The sequence below is a fragment of the Amphibalanus amphitrite genome, unplaced genomic scaffold (assembly GCF_019059575.1).
Source record: "Amphibalanus amphitrite isolate SeventyFive unplaced genomic scaffold, NRLGWU_Aamphi_draft 001819F_arrow, whole genome shotgun sequence".
NCBI lineage: Eukaryota > Metazoa > Arthropoda > Thecostraca > Balanomorpha > Balanidae > Amphibalanus > Amphibalanus amphitrite.
Window position 1 is genome coordinate 33,357 of NW_024883312.1, and position 16,695 is coordinate 50,051.

General features: G+C 54.6%; 1 protein-coding gene across 5 annotated transcripts in view; it reads left to right on the forward strand.

Moving 5' to 3' along the window:
• LOC122375328 (sphingosine kinase 1-like) overlaps positions 1 to 13,700 on the forward strand; it is a 39,872-nt gene extending 26,172 nt beyond the window's left edge. For all 5 annotated transcript variants that reach the window (XM_043354644.1, XM_043354645.1, XM_043354643.1 and 2 more), the window contains exons 4-12: positions 3,871 to 4,032; positions 4,341 to 4,462; positions 4,840 to 4,939; positions 5,467 to 5,698; positions 5,900 to 6,006; positions 6,257 to 6,386; positions 6,652 to 6,791; positions 9,131 to 9,238; positions 11,806 to 13,700. In XM_043354644.1, coding sequence (XP_043210579.1) covers positions 3,871 to 4,032; positions 4,341 to 4,462; positions 4,840 to 4,939; positions 5,467 to 5,698; positions 5,900 to 6,006; positions 6,257 to 6,386; positions 6,652 to 6,791; positions 9,131 to 9,238; positions 11,806 to 11,892 — 1,188 coding nt within the window. In that variant the 3' untranslated portion in view covers positions 11,893 to 13,700. The remainder of the gene's footprint in view (positions 1 to 3,870; positions 4,033 to 4,340; positions 4,463 to 4,839; positions 4,940 to 5,466; positions 5,699 to 5,899; positions 6,007 to 6,256; positions 6,387 to 6,651; positions 6,792 to 9,130; positions 9,239 to 11,805) is intronic.
• Positions 13,701 to 16,695: the final 2,995 nt, after the last annotated feature.

The following is a 16,695-nucleotide window of genomic DNA, read 5'->3' on the forward strand; positions in this document are numbered from 1 at the left end:
ATTTAGCACCATCGTTCCAGTTCGTTTCCTACCCAGCCATCGCTGGTCCACCCCACCGCACAGTCCGGGCCAGATGCTTAGTAAAGTAATCCAGATTTGCCCGACGGTGGCTTACAGAACGGTGCAGTGACGTCACCGGCGTGTTGCTGACGTCACTGGGTACCGGTACACAGGGCCGGTCGGCCGGGTAGTTGTGTGTCCCGGACACCGTATGGGACAGTATTGATTTCGGCGGTCCTCGGACTGACGTGTATGATACTCAGCCTGCCGGTGACTGCACGCGGGTACCCGCCATTTGCTGCAGGGGCTGCGACTCGTCCCACCTATCCGATGACGGTATAATTGGTACTAAGCAAACGTGGAATCTGGAAACGGACGGGTAGCACCCGATACCGGGAGCTGGGAACGCGGGCTTAGCTAATCTGCTAACAAGATGCTCCATTCAACGGAAATATCTCACCAGGGCAATGGTTGTAAATCACCTGTAATGCTCTATCGGCGCTGTCCATCTTGGTCTGGTTATTTGTGGCTTATTCAGGCACCGGACCACGCGAGTACGATGCGGGATCGCGTTGGTAGACGGGCGGGCTCTGTGAACGGTGACCTCCAGCAGAAAGTGCACAGCTCGGCCTGTGTCGGAATATGATGAATGAGCTACTTCGAGGGTGTTTGAACGTTCGAGCACGAGTTTTGGGAAAAGCCTTCAACGGCGGTGTTTTGCTACATTTAGCTCTCGAGGATATACAGTGTGAGGTACTTGTTAAATAGTACTGATTGCCTGCGGTGACAGCTTTTGATAGGATAGACGTGGTTTATCAGCAGATATAAGGTCAGAAAGCCAAGCGAATGGTGACACGTGATTCACTAAATCGCTTTAAATCTTCCATAGCATTCTGTGACAATGTGGGGCAAATTTAATAGTTGCGCAGCAACGTTCTTATTCCATGACTACGCTTTGCGTAAATGATTTGTTGAACTGACCTAAAACCCACTCGATACCGATAGGTTAGCACTTTTCCGACTGTGTATGACTGTGGGATCCGTTTTTGCGGCGCCCTTTGGCCCCGGTCAGGCGGGGTGGTCCGATGTGAGAACTCGGTACGTCAGTGGACAGGGGCGGGTTCCGAGATAGGTACCGATACAGACCGACACTGCGAACCCAGCACTCACTGAGTGACGAGTACCGCACCAGATTACCACTCGCTGGTATGTTTGTCATTTTGACCACTGCAAGGATTATAATTCGTTTGTCGAGTAGATTCTCCTCGCGTCGCCAAGTGGCCAGTTGATTTAAAGGCAGTGTGTCGCTAGGTCTAAGTCACATACAATGCGACACGAACCATTTCTTATTTAAACTCTGCAGCCCCTTCTCGACATTATTGTCCACTGGCTAATGTTAATTACCTCGCATTCCTTGATAACATTGTGATTAATAAAGCACAATGCCAGCTGCGCGGTGTGCAACATTGCGCTGTCGCACATGGTGAGGGAACACGGGGTGCTGTGTGCTGTTTAGGGGCTCGGGGGACCGCGTCTCGGAGCCCCCGCTCGCTGGTCCAGACCGGACCTGGCTCAGAGTGTCGCACAATGTGGAGCCGCGTATGATAGCCCGCTGGACATTGTCCGTTATATCCTCTAGCCATGTTACCGTTCCCAGGCGGTGCCTTGGTGACTGGGTCTGTCCCCGTATGGTGGCCGTACCACTGCGGTGAGCCCCGCTGACCATTAGGTGTGTCAGTACGTCACCTTCCAGCTGTACTGCCTCGGTCGGGGGTGATCCATCGCTCACACCTACACTGGCCGTGTTATGTGGGACCACCAGCGCCAACAGCCGAGTAGTTCAAGGCCGTCGTACCTACCACACGAGCTCAGTGTACGATATATTTCCGTCATATCAGCCGCAATCTCCGTGACATCAGCTCGGCCGCTGTGATTGTCAGTTACTGACGTGTGGCATTCTTGTGTGCCAACTGCCAAGCAAGTTTTGTCAACACTATCTAACAGCCCAATTTATGCTCTCCACTTCATTGGTGTATTGAAATGTACCGATATATTATAGCCCGGGCTATGACCCCTCCCCGGCCCGCCCTCCCCCTCTTCCTAATGTGTGCTGTATCGCTGTGGTGGCCCCGCAGCCACCGACAGCTGTGTGCGGCTCGGCACGTGTGGTCGTTATCAGCCCCCCTCCCCCTCTGAGTTAGGTCACTACGGGGCGCGGTCACGTGTGGGTCCTATCTGGCACAGCGCCAGGCAGCAGGGCTGCCACAGCTGGGGGGGGGGGGGGGCATTCGGCTCTTTTTTTTATTTATTTTTTATAACGTTTATTATACACACTAATGATCACACGAACACACAGGCACTCTCTAAATGATTCAAAGTTATGACAAACATACAAATAAAAGAAAAAAACAGCATATTTCCTATTCGCCGCCAGGCCCGCCCGGGCAGGTCGGGCGGTGCACCCGCTACACTACCGCCCCGGCCCCGGGGAGAGCTGAGGGTTTTCTCCCCGGCCGGGGAGGGCTGCGTGATGCCTCCCCGGTGCCTCGGGCGGGCCGTCGCAAGAGGAGGGCATTCGGCTCGTTTGGAGGGGGAGGGGGAGAGACTTTCTTGGCTAAGAGGTAGAGGCAGTGGTGCTCTTATCTGACCCGGTCCTGAGTCCACTGAACCACACCGTTTTATGATTTCAGTCCGTACAACTGGATGTATGACAGGCTCAGGGTGACGTGCTGAACAGAATTTACAGGCCGTAACGGCACGGACCAGCCGGTGCGAGCTGAGATCCCCGCGGTCCCGAGACGAGACCCGGGTTGTGCCGGGCCCGTCTCCGTGCCATCCTGCGCCCCGCCCAGAGACCGCGCCGCCGACCTTGTGGTGCGTTAGCGCAGCCACGGACGGCCTATCAGCGGCAATATCGCACGGAGCCGTCCACGGCCACACTATGAGCTGTGAGGAGCCAGCGTGAGCCACGGGGAGCCACGGAGAGCTGGGCAGAGACCGGGAGAGCTGGGGATGGCTGGGGAGTCTCGAGGAGCTAATCAGAGCCCAGGAAAAATACCTGTGATGGATCTAGGGAGATTCAAGAGCGATATGTTGAGCCCTATATAGTTACAGGGACATAATGGAGCTAAGCCGACCTGTTCTAGACGTTTGGAAAGATTTGGAAACATTGTATTACATGTGTGGGACAAATAACACTTCTTTACAATGCCTCGCTGTATTAGTGAATTAGATGTATTTCTTGCCTCCAAATACAGCTCTGACCCACCTGCCTCCGTGGTAGGACGGGACCATTGAGGGTCCCTTATATTGTCTGTGTAGTAGTTACAATGACGTCATCAGTGGTGACGTCACCGCGGCCGGTCGGTGGGTCGGCCGCTCTCCGTCCCATGTGATGGACGGTGGCGTCAACTCGGCAGCGGCCCGGCGCCGATTGTCTCCGCCCCAGCTGACGGAGGGCTGCGGGAGCCGCGGTATATAGAACGTCGTGGGAGCCGGCACTGACCGCTGCGGGCGGCGACAGAGGCGGCTCCAGGCGGGCCGTCGGGGGGGGGGGGGGGGCTGGTGGCTGGGGCGCCTGAGCACTGAGAACATCAGGGAGTTGACGGTTCGACCGGGAAGGGGGCGGTACGTGACACGGCTGAGGACTGTATTCTTTTAGCAACTTTAGCAGAACTCTACCGAATTCTAGCAGAGATGTGTTCTAAATTGAGACGATTGTGCGCGCAAAAGAAAAGGTTTCGTGATTTGCTACATGTGACAATGCCCCCTGTGACAGGTGTTTGGTCAGCTGTCCATATGACGTCCCCTCCCACTGTGACCGGTGTTCGGTCAGCTGTCCATATGACGTCCCCTCCCCCTGTGTGACAGGTGTTTGGTCAGCGCGTGCTGCCCATCCTCTCGGAGTCGGACGCGCCGCACGAGGTGGTGGTGACGTCACGCGCCGGCGAGGCCCGCCAGCTGGCGGCAGAGGCCGACCTCAGCCAATGGTCGGCAGTCGTCATTGTCTCCGGCGACGGCCTGCTCTACGAGGTCAGTGACGTCATCCGACACATGGAGCATGACGTCATTAGAGGGGCGACTGTGATGTCATGCTTCAGAGGGCTTAACGTCATTTTGGGAGTGAAATGTTTGCTTTACAACGTTCTAAGACAAGGCCATCCTTGGCTATAACCAGTGCCTAACGATATCCAAAGACCATTTAGCAATCCCTTTAGCAGCCAGCAGGCAGTTGAACTGTATCAGTCAGACTCTGTTCAGTGTGACCTGTGTCGAACTGTGCCTCTGTACCCGGGTGTATACCCGGGCCGCTGACCAGTTCACCCCCTTTGTCTGTCCAGGTGTATAACGGCATCCTCAGCCGCGCCGACTGGCACCGATGGGTTGACTTCCCCGTGGCCCTGGTGCCGGCCGGATCCGGAAACGGCATGGCCGCCTCAGTGGCGCACGCCAGCAACCTACTGTGAGTTTCATGCTGGGGAGGGGAGGGGACATGCCAAGCTCCAGCATACATCTCACGGACCCCAAAACGTCGAGTCGAGCTATACCACCCTTTTTAAGCTCGCTATTACAGTAGAGCTACTCATCTCACGCCTCTCGGCCAGCTGCGAGGAGACACGGTCCGGCTCGGGCTGTCCCGTGGGCGCGGCACGCCGCCGGGGCTGCCCTGACCCGTGCAGCCGTCTGACCCGTGCAGCCGTCTGACCCGTGCAGTCGTCTGACCCGTGCAGCCGTCTGACCCGTGCAGCCGTCTGGCCCGTGCAGCCGTCTGGCCCGTGCAGTCGTCTGACCCGTGCAGCCGTCTGACCCGCGCCGCGCCGCCCCGTCCCGTGTCGCCAGGCCGGCCTTCATGCAGAACCCCGTGCTGACGGCCTCGCTGGCGCTGGCCAAGCGGCTCCAGCTGCAGGTCGACCTGATGATGGTGCGGACACAGACAGAGGTACGGACACGGGGTCCGGACGGACCCAGGGATCCACGGACGGTCCTGGGATCCGGACGGACCCGGGGATCCACGGACGAACCCGGGATCCGCTGGGACTCTGGTGTGTATATACGGATCATGATAACATCATGTTTCGGTATTTTTGAACTTTGATCACTGAAGAGATGTAGCGATTCAGCATTAAGGATTCAGTTATTCGCCATTCCGCTCGGAGGTTGCGCCCAGTTTTGTTTACACAGGTGCTACTGACAGCCTTCGATAGTTCTTTGGACATGCCGTCTTACTTTATTGTCTTTAGTCGTGCCAAAATAAAGGAGTCTTTTTTAACATGTCGAATTGAGTCGGTGTAACACGCCCTAGTGACCCCTACCCATTCTTCGTCGGGCACCTAACTCAGAATGGCTCGTCCCAAATCGTGCCCCTCTCCCCACGAGCCTCCCTCTCTCTGACAGCCACTCCTCTCTCTCTCTCTCTCTCTCTCTCCCTCTCTCTCTCTCTCTCTCTCTCTCTCTCTCTCTCCCCAGGAGTTGGTGGGGTTTCTCTCTCTGGGCTGGGGTCTTCTGGCCGACATTGACATTGAGAGTGAGCGGCTGCGCGTGTTGGGCGGCGCGCGCTTCACCGTCTGGGCCGCCGCCCGGCTGCTCACGCTGAAAACCTACCGCGGCAAGGTGTTCTACCTGCCCGGAGAGAGGACTGGAGCGCGGACAGAGGAGCGGAGGATAGAGCGGCCCCGACTGGAGAGAGCCATCACCATCGGTAAGGGAGAGGGAGGGAGGACAGCAGAACAACACTGGACCGTACCGGCCGTCCCCCTTAATCTGCCCCAGTGTGCTACTTCAGAGGGTGTTACAGTGTGTGACCTCAGACGGCGTTACAGTGTGTGACCTCAGAGGGTTTTACAGTGTGTGACCTCGGAGGATATTACGGCGTGTGACCTCCCGTCGCTCCGTTCGGCAGAGAGCGGCTCGTCGTCCGCCGGCGGCCGGCGGCGGCCCGTCTCCGAGGGCGCGCCCACCACGCCCGCCTCTGAGCGGGACGTCTTCACCGAGCTGATGCTGGACCAGGTGAGGGACCGGTCGCCCCCCGGCCCCCGGGTGGGTGCAGACACGCGCTACAGACGTGCTCGCGGCGGCTCCCTGGACTGCTTCTGCCTCTGTAGACTGCCTCTATACCGGTAGCGGCCTCTGAATGTCCAGAAAGCCTGTGCTGATGGACGTGGTAGGCTGACATAGCCGATGGTGACTGCGGTACCTCTCCGCCCGGACTGTTGTGCAGTGTTTTGCCCCCTGCCTGAACCCCCCCCCCGTCTGGCAGGTGCCGCCCCCGGCCGAGTCGGACCCCGGCCGGCGCCGGCTGAGCTCTGCAGACGCGGAGCCGGCAGTGGCGCGCCACCAGTTCCCGCCGCTGGACCAGCCGCCGCCCGACGACTGGGCCTGCATACAGGGTACGCACATTATCGGTAGCTGTTGACCTATGCTGATTGTAGCCGACTGTTTGCGCCAATATCCCTTGAAATCCGGGCGCCCTACTCAATCAAATTAGAACAGATTATGAACTCTTGCCTTGAGCTAGTCTCGACACTAGCGCCTGGTTTTATGGTACATTTCTGTATGTCTCCCGTCCTATTAGCTGCGCTCGCTCGTCATTCGTCGGTTCATTCACCCCAGGTCGGTTGTCAGGTGTGTAACCCGGTGATTGGTCCGCTGCAGGCGAGTTTGTGCTCGTGTACGGCTCGTTGCCGTCTCACATCAGCGGCGACATGCACCTGAACCCGGGCGCCGAGCTCAGCGACGGCCTGCTGCACCTGCACATCATCCGCGCCGGCGTCACCCGCTCGCAGGTGCTCCGGGTGAGTCATTTAGCCCCGGGGCACGGGGAGACGCGGGCGGCGGGGGCCCGGGGACGAGGCAGAGACAGACACGGGAAACGCCAGACCGGGGAATGGAAGTAGAGGGCGCTGGCGGTTTTACTGGCGGCGCGGTTGTTTGCTCGTAATTTAGTCTGTCATGAATTTGTTCCGGTTCACAATTGCTATTTCAGCCCACATTTAAAAAATGTGGAATTGTGGGAATGACTGTTACATTTGATGAGCGGTGTCGGAATGGATCGTGTTGTGGGAGTTGCGATGTTTCACTGCCGAGTATGTACGGTGCTGCCACCTATCGCCGCGTCATCAGAACCTCCCGAGTTTCATTCTGCCGAGTTTGTACGGTGCTGCCACCTACCGCCCGGTTTGTCAGAACCTGCCAAGGCCCTAAAACATAAGGTTGGACGAAGTTTTCTACCAAAAATGTACTAGAATAGCGCACGAGTCAAAGCTATTTCCGTTGTTTCTCTACAAATATGTCGCAAACAAGCTTTTTCTGTAATAAATCATTATTTCGAAGTTAAGCAACCAGTTGCTATAAATTCGATAAGCAAACACTTATTTTTATATAAAAGCCTAGCTGATATAGTCCAACTCTAGTTGAATAATCAGGTAGCTACTAAATTTTCCAGATGTGACACATATTGCGCACTTCAGACAAATGCGTTGCTAGGGCGTTGCTAAGGACTCTTTCGCATGTTTTGCTGCCTGGTTTTTGTTATGAAGTGAGGGAAGTGAGATGGACAGGCTTTTTGATTTTTTTTCTGGTTTTCTAGGACTGTCTCAACTATTTGACTTGACATACTTTTCTTGCTTTTTTATCCGGGCTTTTTCAATAATTGATAGATTCCAGCGTGGAAAAAAAGGCGAGCAGGCCACAGGGGTAAAAGCAAGTCGACTGATAGTGGAATAAAAGGTAGAAGTGTCTGTTCCATTATAAATTTAATGTGATGTGATGGAACATGAAGCAACAGGATCAGACGCAAGAACCACCAATTAAGCAGAACCAGCAAGCGCCATGCAATCAAAAAGCAGTCATGGTAACGTTTGATTAGGTTTCAGAAAACCTTGGAAGACGCCAGACGGTGAGCAATCAAGAGATCTTACAAGACCAGTAGTTACTTGAAAACGAGAGCCGCCAGGAAAATCAGTAGATCCTTCAATGGCAACACATCTCAACATCTATCTAGCAATTATTTGCACCAGCGAGGTGCTATCATTGTGTTTTGTGTCTGTATCCCTACCTAACTGCTCAAAAAATATTTGTCAATAAATAAACAAACAAAATAGTGCGTCTTTTTCTACTTAAAGTAAGTCCTCCAAGTGGCAGGGGATGAATGATAGAAGGTACCTACCTAATTAATTGTCATCTATTCATTCAATTCATAGGCAATTCAGGGGCATCGATCGGCAGCGCCCTTGCTGCATGGTACTGCGGATCGTCGATGGGTTCTTGATGACTCCGACTCTGACTCAGACTTTCAAAAATCAACTCTGACTTTGATTTCAAATGTCGGCTCTGACTGACTCCGACTCCACAGCCCTAGCAGGTCTGCGGAGGCAATGGTTTTTTGGTGACTCCGACTCCGACTCTGGCTTTCAAAATCGACTCTGACACTGACTCTGGTCAGAACTGTCGACTCCGACCGACTACAATTCCGACTACGGAACCCTGAAAGGTCTGCGGAGGGGATCGAATTTCGGTGACTGACTCAGACTCCAGGCTTTTAAAATCTACTCTGACTCCGACTCGACGACTCAGGTCAGAACTGTCAACTCCGACCGACTTCATGACTCCGACTCCGGAGCCCTACTGGCAGCTATCACGCCAGGGAGCTGCAAATCGTATGTTCCGTGGCGGTTTATGGCATTAAAGTCGATACTGCGGCTGAATCGCACTATGAAACACCCTTATTGGCTGCAAGAACCACGAACGTTAGCGCATCACCACTGGAAAACGTGACAGGTTATCGATTAATTGGCCCTGGATTTGGTTAAATAACATGTTGATGATCATATTAGCACACATTTACATTACCATCTATCTCAAGGTTGCCCTTCAGGCGGCTCTAAACTATGGCAATTTCCCTATCTTCAACATGTAAATGCCCTCGGGCGTCCTCGTGGTGACGTAGGCATGGGAGTGCCAGGTTGGTAGGAACTAGACTTCGACGCCCCCTGGAACCTGCATAGTTTCATACTGCAGAGCCCATATGGTGCTGCCACCTACCGCCCCGTGGTCAGAGCCTCCCGAGTTTCGTACTGCCGGGTCGGTACGGTGCTGCCCCCTATGTGACGGTCTCGCCGTCGGTCCGTTTCAGTACCTGCTGGGCCTGGCGGACGGGCAGCACACGGAGCTGCCGTTCGTGGAGCGGATAGCGGTGCGCGCGGTACGACTGGTGCCGGAGACCGCCGGCGGCTACATCACCGTGAGTAGACGGCAATCTCACGGCATTCAGCGTCACTGATCGACCTACTGCCTACAATACCTAAAAGCACGGACAATAGTACACAGAGCTAACGTTTATACGTTGCGCTTTACTGCCGTACAAAGGCACAACCGATTACGTTAGACTGGCTGCTGGCCCAAGGTCGGCCTTTGCACGGCAGTTTAATGTTCCGTGGCGGTGTAAAGTAGTGTCGTCTAGCGTAGTTTTGGTTTATTGCAGACGGCAAGAAAACTGCGACGTGCGTCATTTCCTGTATTGATTTGATTCATCGCAGAACTCTCGTAGTCGGGGCATTCCACGATAGATCGACCAAAAAAACTTAAAATTTACACCCGCATATTTTATTTTTTGCTCAAAATTGGTCTAGTGGGTTGTGAAGGGCGGGGAACCCAGCTGTGGCAAGGATTTTTTTCTTCGAACAACGGTTTCCGAGATATAGCCTCGGGCAGTTCCTGGAGGTCACGCTGCAACCCTATGTTTGGCGGCTTATAACTCAGAAACTATTGGTTTTCTATGGTAAAAACTTGATATGGTTCAACTCGCAATCAAGCAACAAACGTTTTGGCTATCTCGGATTTTCGATTTTTGAATATTTTGATCACGTGACATCTTGACCTTTTTTCGAAGAGTGACCTTGATATTTTCTCAACTGAAAGTCGCAATTTTGTCTGATGACAACTAAAGCCTTATCAATTGTCATTCATATGCGATAATAAAAAAGTGGCTTTCGGCCTGCGTTGACCTCAGGTCAGGTCATTTTTATGACCTTCCCATTATTACGAGCGGGAGCGACAGCGAGATCTCGAGAACAAAGCAAGATAGCGACAAGCGGTAAACGGCACAGGGTACACATGGATAAGGTCTACCATTTTTACCCAGGTCAATTTCAGTTCAGGTCAAAGATGACGTCACAGGGGTAAAAGAAAGTCTAAATGGCGGCACTATATATATATGAAGTTTTTCTCGAATAACTTTCAAAGTATCTCAGCTAGGAACAAACTAATAGCACCATCGTGATCCTCTCGTCGATCCGCATCGAAACATGTGTATGTTGACCTCGAAAGGTCAAGGTCAAAAGTTGACCTTAGGTCACGTGACCGTAAGGTCATCATACATATCATTCGATGGGCCTTGACGAGCTGAACACAATGAGCCTATCCGCGCGGCTGTATCTCAAACCTGTAAGGAGTTACTAGCAAAAAACATTTGGTGACCTTTAATGACGTCACATGACCCAAGAGCAACGTCACAGTTGACCAAGAGCAAAAAAGGTCTCAAGGTAGTCAAAGTTTGTCGCATATGGAGTCACTCATGGTATATTAGGCAATTCCGACGCGTTTTAGTGTAAAAATAAGTGAGCTGATTTTTCCCCAATTGACTTATAATGGGGTGGTCAAGAAATTAACCTGACCTCAGGTCATCGGTATCGAAATTCAAAATGAGCTGGCGCTAGGCGAAAGCAAACGGATTGGTGCCTATTCTACGTCTCTTTCTTTATTAGATCAAAAGGTACAGCCAAAAACGGAAAATTATTGTGTGTTCAACGCGTGACCTTGGATGACCTTTCAGCGGGTCACTGATACAAAGCTGCACCAGTGCCATCAATAATAGCCTAACTCAACATGATTCAAAAGTATTTGAACCGGTCAGATGCGTTTCGGTGCAGTAGCCGATATTTCTGCCATTGACTTATAAAAGGACAGGTCAAAAAATGACCTGATCTCAGGTCAATGCAGGCCGAAAGCCACTTTTTTATTGTCGCATATGAATGACAATTGATAAGGCTTTAATCGTCATCAGACAAAATTGCGACTTTCAGTTGGGAAAATATCATGGTCACTCTTCGAAAAAAAGATCAAGATGTCACGTGATCAAAATTTTCAAAAATCGAAAATCCGAGATAGCCAAAACGTTTGCTGGTTGATTGCGAGTTGAACCATATAAAGTTTTTAACATAGAAAACCAATAGTTTCCGAGTTATAAGCCACCAAACATAGGGTTGCAGCGTGACCTCCAGGAATTGCCTGAGGCTATATCTCGGAAACAGTTGTTCGAAGAAAAAATCCTTGGCACAGCTGGCTTCCCCGCCCATAACAACCCATTAGACCAATTTTAAGCAAAAAATAAAATATGAGGGTGTACGGCTTTGGTCGATCTATCGTGGAATGCCCCAGTCCTTTCTAATCTATGATGCTTAAAGAAATCATAATATATTTATTTCGTGACCCGACGTAATCGTTCGGCCTTTATAAACCGAATTTTATTTTTATTATTATTATTAATTTATGGTATTTTTTATTAATTTTATTAATTAATTTATTAATTAATTTATTTTAATTTTATTAATTAATTTAGAATTAATTTACTTAGACTTCTGTCTCTCTGCTTCATTTAGACTACCACTGCAGACTAACCATGCAGACTGACCTGCGGTCTGTGGAGTAGGCGTGTCGTCCCTCCCTCTCGGCTCGGTGGACGGTGCTGCCGTTCGGCCGCCCCCTGCTCGCCCTGTGGGCGCTGACCCGGCGGTACCCGCTCCCCTCCAGCTGGACGGCGAGGTGGTCCAGTACGGACCCGTGCAGGCCGAGGTGCGCAGGGGACTGGGACGCGTCCTCTGCCCCCGGCTGCCCTGAGAACGGTCCCCAGCACTCGGAGGGAAGGTCAGGAGTCCGCCACCGACTGGCAGTCGCGCTGCACTCCTCGGCACCTACAGCCACCAGTGGACGGATGAACAGATCACAGGGAGAGGAGGTGCGGTCGGCAGCTTTGGAGAGAGGGGCGGAGAACTGGCGGCAGCTGCAGAGAGGAAAGGAGTCAGAAGGGAGGCGGGGATTCAGCGGGAGCTCTTCCGCCGCGGTGGAAATGTGAACGGTGACTGCAGCGAGCCGAGTGGATATTTGGGGCCACAGTCGACGGCTCCAACACGGCGATAGGGATGGACCAGTACCGGCCGCTATAGTTAAATAGTGCTGGACAAGTACCAGTCGTGCCCACGCCGGATTTAGTGGTGGACAAACGGCTGGCGTTAATTGCTCAATGGCAGCACCGTGATGGACGGAATGAAGTGGACGTTGTTGCTCCGGTTACCATGGTGATTCGTGACTCTCGAGGACAGCGGCAGGGTCGGTTTCGGTGATAGGTTCGTTGGACCAAGTGCTCTGAAGCTGCACTGAGGGCTGGTCGTGATGTCATGCAGTGCTGGTGATGGCCTATTCCAGTGACTAGTTTGTGGTATCGTGTGGCCGTTTGGTTTACCGCCGGGCTGTTATATTCTGGCGGTTGTGCCGGTCACAGGGGCTCACACAGGTCACACCGTGTCCGGGACGGGACGCTGTGGGTCACACTGGTCACACACGCTGTGTTTGAGGGGTTCCGATTGCAGCCGCGCTTCCCTGCGGCCGCGGCGGGCCCTGACGGACCGGGGCCCCTACCCCCACCCCTTCCCCGACCCGGGACCGGGCTTAGTCTGGCTGTGACCTCGGCGATTGTTGCCCCTCCCTTCTCTGTGTGTGACGTCACACCTGGGGGTCTGTTGGCGGTCAGGGCTGGGGGGGGGGGGGGGGCTGGGAGGGGCTCGGTGCGGTAGCAATAGCAGAGGATGACTAGAGAAGAGTATGACTACACAGTGACTACGCGGTGACTATGTGGGGACTGAATAACGATGGGAGGCGGCCGGCGAGAACTCAAGTGCTCAGTTATCCGCCAAAGTGGAGCTGTGCGACGAGTAGCTCTCTGTGTGGTAGCGAGTGTTTACATCACCAGTGTTGAGAACAGCGGCTGGGATGGGCCGCTCACGGTTTCACCGGGCCAGGAAGGGGTACGAGGCGATAGAGCTTGTTTTTACTCCATATGTGTGAAGAGCAGCGGCTGTCAGTTACGGCCTTAGTCGCAACGTACCGCATAGCAGCATTCCCGTGCAATTAAATTGTAATATTGTGTCGATTGCGAGAGACTGTGATTGGTGACCAATGCTAATTGCAAGTGTGTACTTGTATATATTGGTCTGGCATACAGCCGCCAGCGTTTCGAATGTGATCCTACATGTGTATTCCACATATCTGTATATTTTGTTTGATTATTCTCAGAGTTTAGTTGTTGTTCGGGTGTGACGCCATTCGCGGCGAATTCGGCTGGTGTTTTTATGTCTGTGGAGCTCTGATATTCTGCCTGTGATTTGGAGTCCGTAGTCTGAGTAGGACCGGTTGGGGGTCTGTCACAGCAGCTGTTACTCTGACGGCTTTGACCGGGGCAGACGGGGGACCGGTCCCAACCCGACCCGACCGGTCAGTGGGTGTGACCACATATCAGCGGCCGGGCGGACCCGACCGGGAAACACCCCCCGGCCGGGTCCCGGGTCCGTGGAACGCCGAACCACGGCGGGACGGGCCGCGGGGTCTGCTGACGAGAGAGAACGAGATAAATAGATTTGATTCAATGCCAACTGTTGTGTTTGAATGGTGAAAGCTGAAATGGCGACATGTGGGAAATTTTATTTTGCTAGCGTATGGTGATGCCCTGCGATTTGAAATTGGTTCGACGTTTAGCGTTGTCGCAACCGACAGCAATTCCGATTGTCTGAAATTGTTTGAAACGAATAAATTACGGATGGCATTAAAGCATTGCACAAAACATGAAAAAGCAATTACAGGGTGAGCCATAAAGATTTACCCACCGATAAATTCACTTTATTTCCAAACGGGTTGGCGTAGGTATGCCATCTTTTGCATACCTATATGTCGCAAATTTGTCTCCAATCCTGACAGTGTAGCTCATTTTGTATATGCTCGTCCACTGTCTCTGCTACGCTCCTGAAATGCGAGATCGTCTTAACGCACATCCGCCGCTCCTGAAATTCAGGAATCACCACTGGGTGTTGGCTGCTGAACACTCCTTGGTTTAAAGAATGCTGGGCACAATTTATCCCCGACTTCAGCCCCACGGGCTTCGCAAACTGAAATATCCTGAAAACCCGACTCTACCGAGTCCCTGAAACACCGCAAATGACATACGGCGCAGCATTGTTATAGCATGGGTGATCGAGGAAAATAAGTGAAAAGACGGTGCGGCGGCCGCGTGTCATATTACTCTCGCGTCTCGGGCGCGTAACATAAGAAAAATGCAAGCATACAGAAAACAGACTACATTTATTAGTTAGGAGATGACGTAAAGATGACATAGCTGTGCCAGCGCGCCTTGAAACAAAGTTAAATTTTCGATGGGTAAATCTTTATGGCTCACCCTGTAATTGTGAAGGCGCAACACTTCGCCAGTGTATGATTCGGTTGGTCATCCTGCTTTCATGGCTTCCATCTCCGAATCCCTATTCAGTGTAATACGACGATAAGGAAATAAACCGGGCCAGTCCCACGTTTCTGTAAGATACATTACCCGGCTGTAACTAACATTGTACCTTTAGCCAGCGCCTCCCAACACGGACCAGAAGAACCGACGCCAATACTCGAGCCTGACTGGTGACTGGAACCTGACATCAATGGACCAAGACGCAACTGGCGGGGTTCTGGGCAGCAGGCTGCTCCCGGTGTGGTGGCTGCTCCCCCGCCCATCGCTTTATAAGGTAAGCAAACCGATTTGACAGTGATTAGGTAGCATTGCAATTAGATTGGTTACAAAAAATGGTCGTCCATCGCGCGCCGTCAGGGCAGCTTTTAGACCGATTAATGATGATGGTACACAATGTCACATTCATTGACAAACGAGCGGTCTAGCGCTAGTCCTTAGACTAGTCTGTCACTTATCAGTATTTAATTCAGAGTTTCAACAAGCGCCTGCAGGTGGCCGGTGGAACGTATCGCCGCTGAGTGCCCATCAACACCGAAACATGCGCATACCATGCACTCTGTTTGACGTCACTCCCGGCCAGGGTCGCCGGTGACGTCATCGGTGACGTCACTGGACGCCGAGTCGCCGTCGGCGTCGCTCTCGTCGCCGGAGTCGGTGTCGCTCTGCTCGTCTGCCGGCGATTGTCTGCCGCGCCGCCGCCTGCTGCGCCGGCTGAGCAGCAGTAGCAGGCAGGCGAGCAGCAGCAGCACGCCCAGCGGGCCCGTCACGGCCGCCACGCCCAGACCGGCGCCGGCCAGCGGCCCCCTCATGGCCGCCGTTCCGGTGCCGCCGCCGCCGACGATCCCCGTGTCGTTGTCAGCGGCGCCGCCGTCGCCGCCGACGGGCAGCGGCCGGGCGCCGGGCCTGTCGGCCACGGAGAGCGCGCCGGGCGCCCGGAACTGGACCAGCAGCCGGAACTCGGAGGTCAGCCCCGAGAGGCGCGGCTCCGCCGGGAACGTGCGCCCCAGGCAGTTGATGAGCGTCAGGCCCACGCGCGGTCGGCGGGCGCGCAGCACGCGCGCAGTGGCCGCCGGCTCGTTGTTGACCAGAGAGGAGAGGCACTCGCAGCGGAGGCGGCGCCCGGAGCCCCACAGCAGCCGCAGCCCGTCCAGGCAGTCGGTGGTGCTCAGGTACTTCAGCAGCTTCTCGCTCAGACGGCCCAGCGGGCCGCCCACCTTGTCGAACGGCAGCACCAGAGACACGCTCGCCAGCTGCTCCGGATCCTTCGGCAGGACGTTGACGATGACGAACACGTAATACTTGAAGGAGCTGGAGCCGCCGGGCAGCTCGGCGCCCCGGAGGTTGAGGGTGGCGAGGTCGTAGGAGCGCGCCGCGGTCACGTTGAGCTCGAAGGACCCGGGCTGCAGCGGGAACAGCGGCCCCGTCCGGGTCTGACACCGGTCGCCGGCGAACCCGGGCGCGCACCGGCACTTGCACGACTTCAGCAGGTAGCCGTGGTTCTGGCAGCGCGGCGCGCCGGCGGCGCAGCCGGCCGCCCACGCGGCCGGACACTTGTACAGCAGGTTGACGGCCATCACGTCGTAGAAGGTGGGCCCGCGGCCGGCGGCGGCGCCCAGCTGCAGCAGGTACTGGTGCCGCCGCTCCACGGTAACGAACACGGGCCGCGTCTCCAGCCGGTCGAGCAGCGCCCGCGGCGAGATCATGGCCCGCGAGAGCAGGTCGAACGGCGTCGGCAGCATGGCCGTCTGGCCGCGACACCGGTGCAGGGAGCGCAGGTCGGCGCGCAGCAGCGGGTCGCGGGTGCGTATGTACGACTTGAGGTTCTCCTCGTTAGTGCTGACGTACCGGTCGGCGTCCTTGCGCAGCGTGTAGGGCAGCACGCCCAGCACGCCGAGCAGCTCGTGGTGCGCGTCGTCCAAGTCCCCCCGGCCCAGCGAGGTCACCATGCACGGCTTGCCGAGGTCGACGCCGTACCGCTCGGTGGGGTCGGCGTCGCGCAGCGCCATGACCGGCTCCCGCTCGGCGGCGCAGTCCACCGTCGACTGCATTTGGAAGGTCAGACACGTGTTCTCGGCCCAGAACTTGAACACGTCCTGCACCCGGTACTGGTGCTCGTAGTAGCTGTCGTGTGTGTA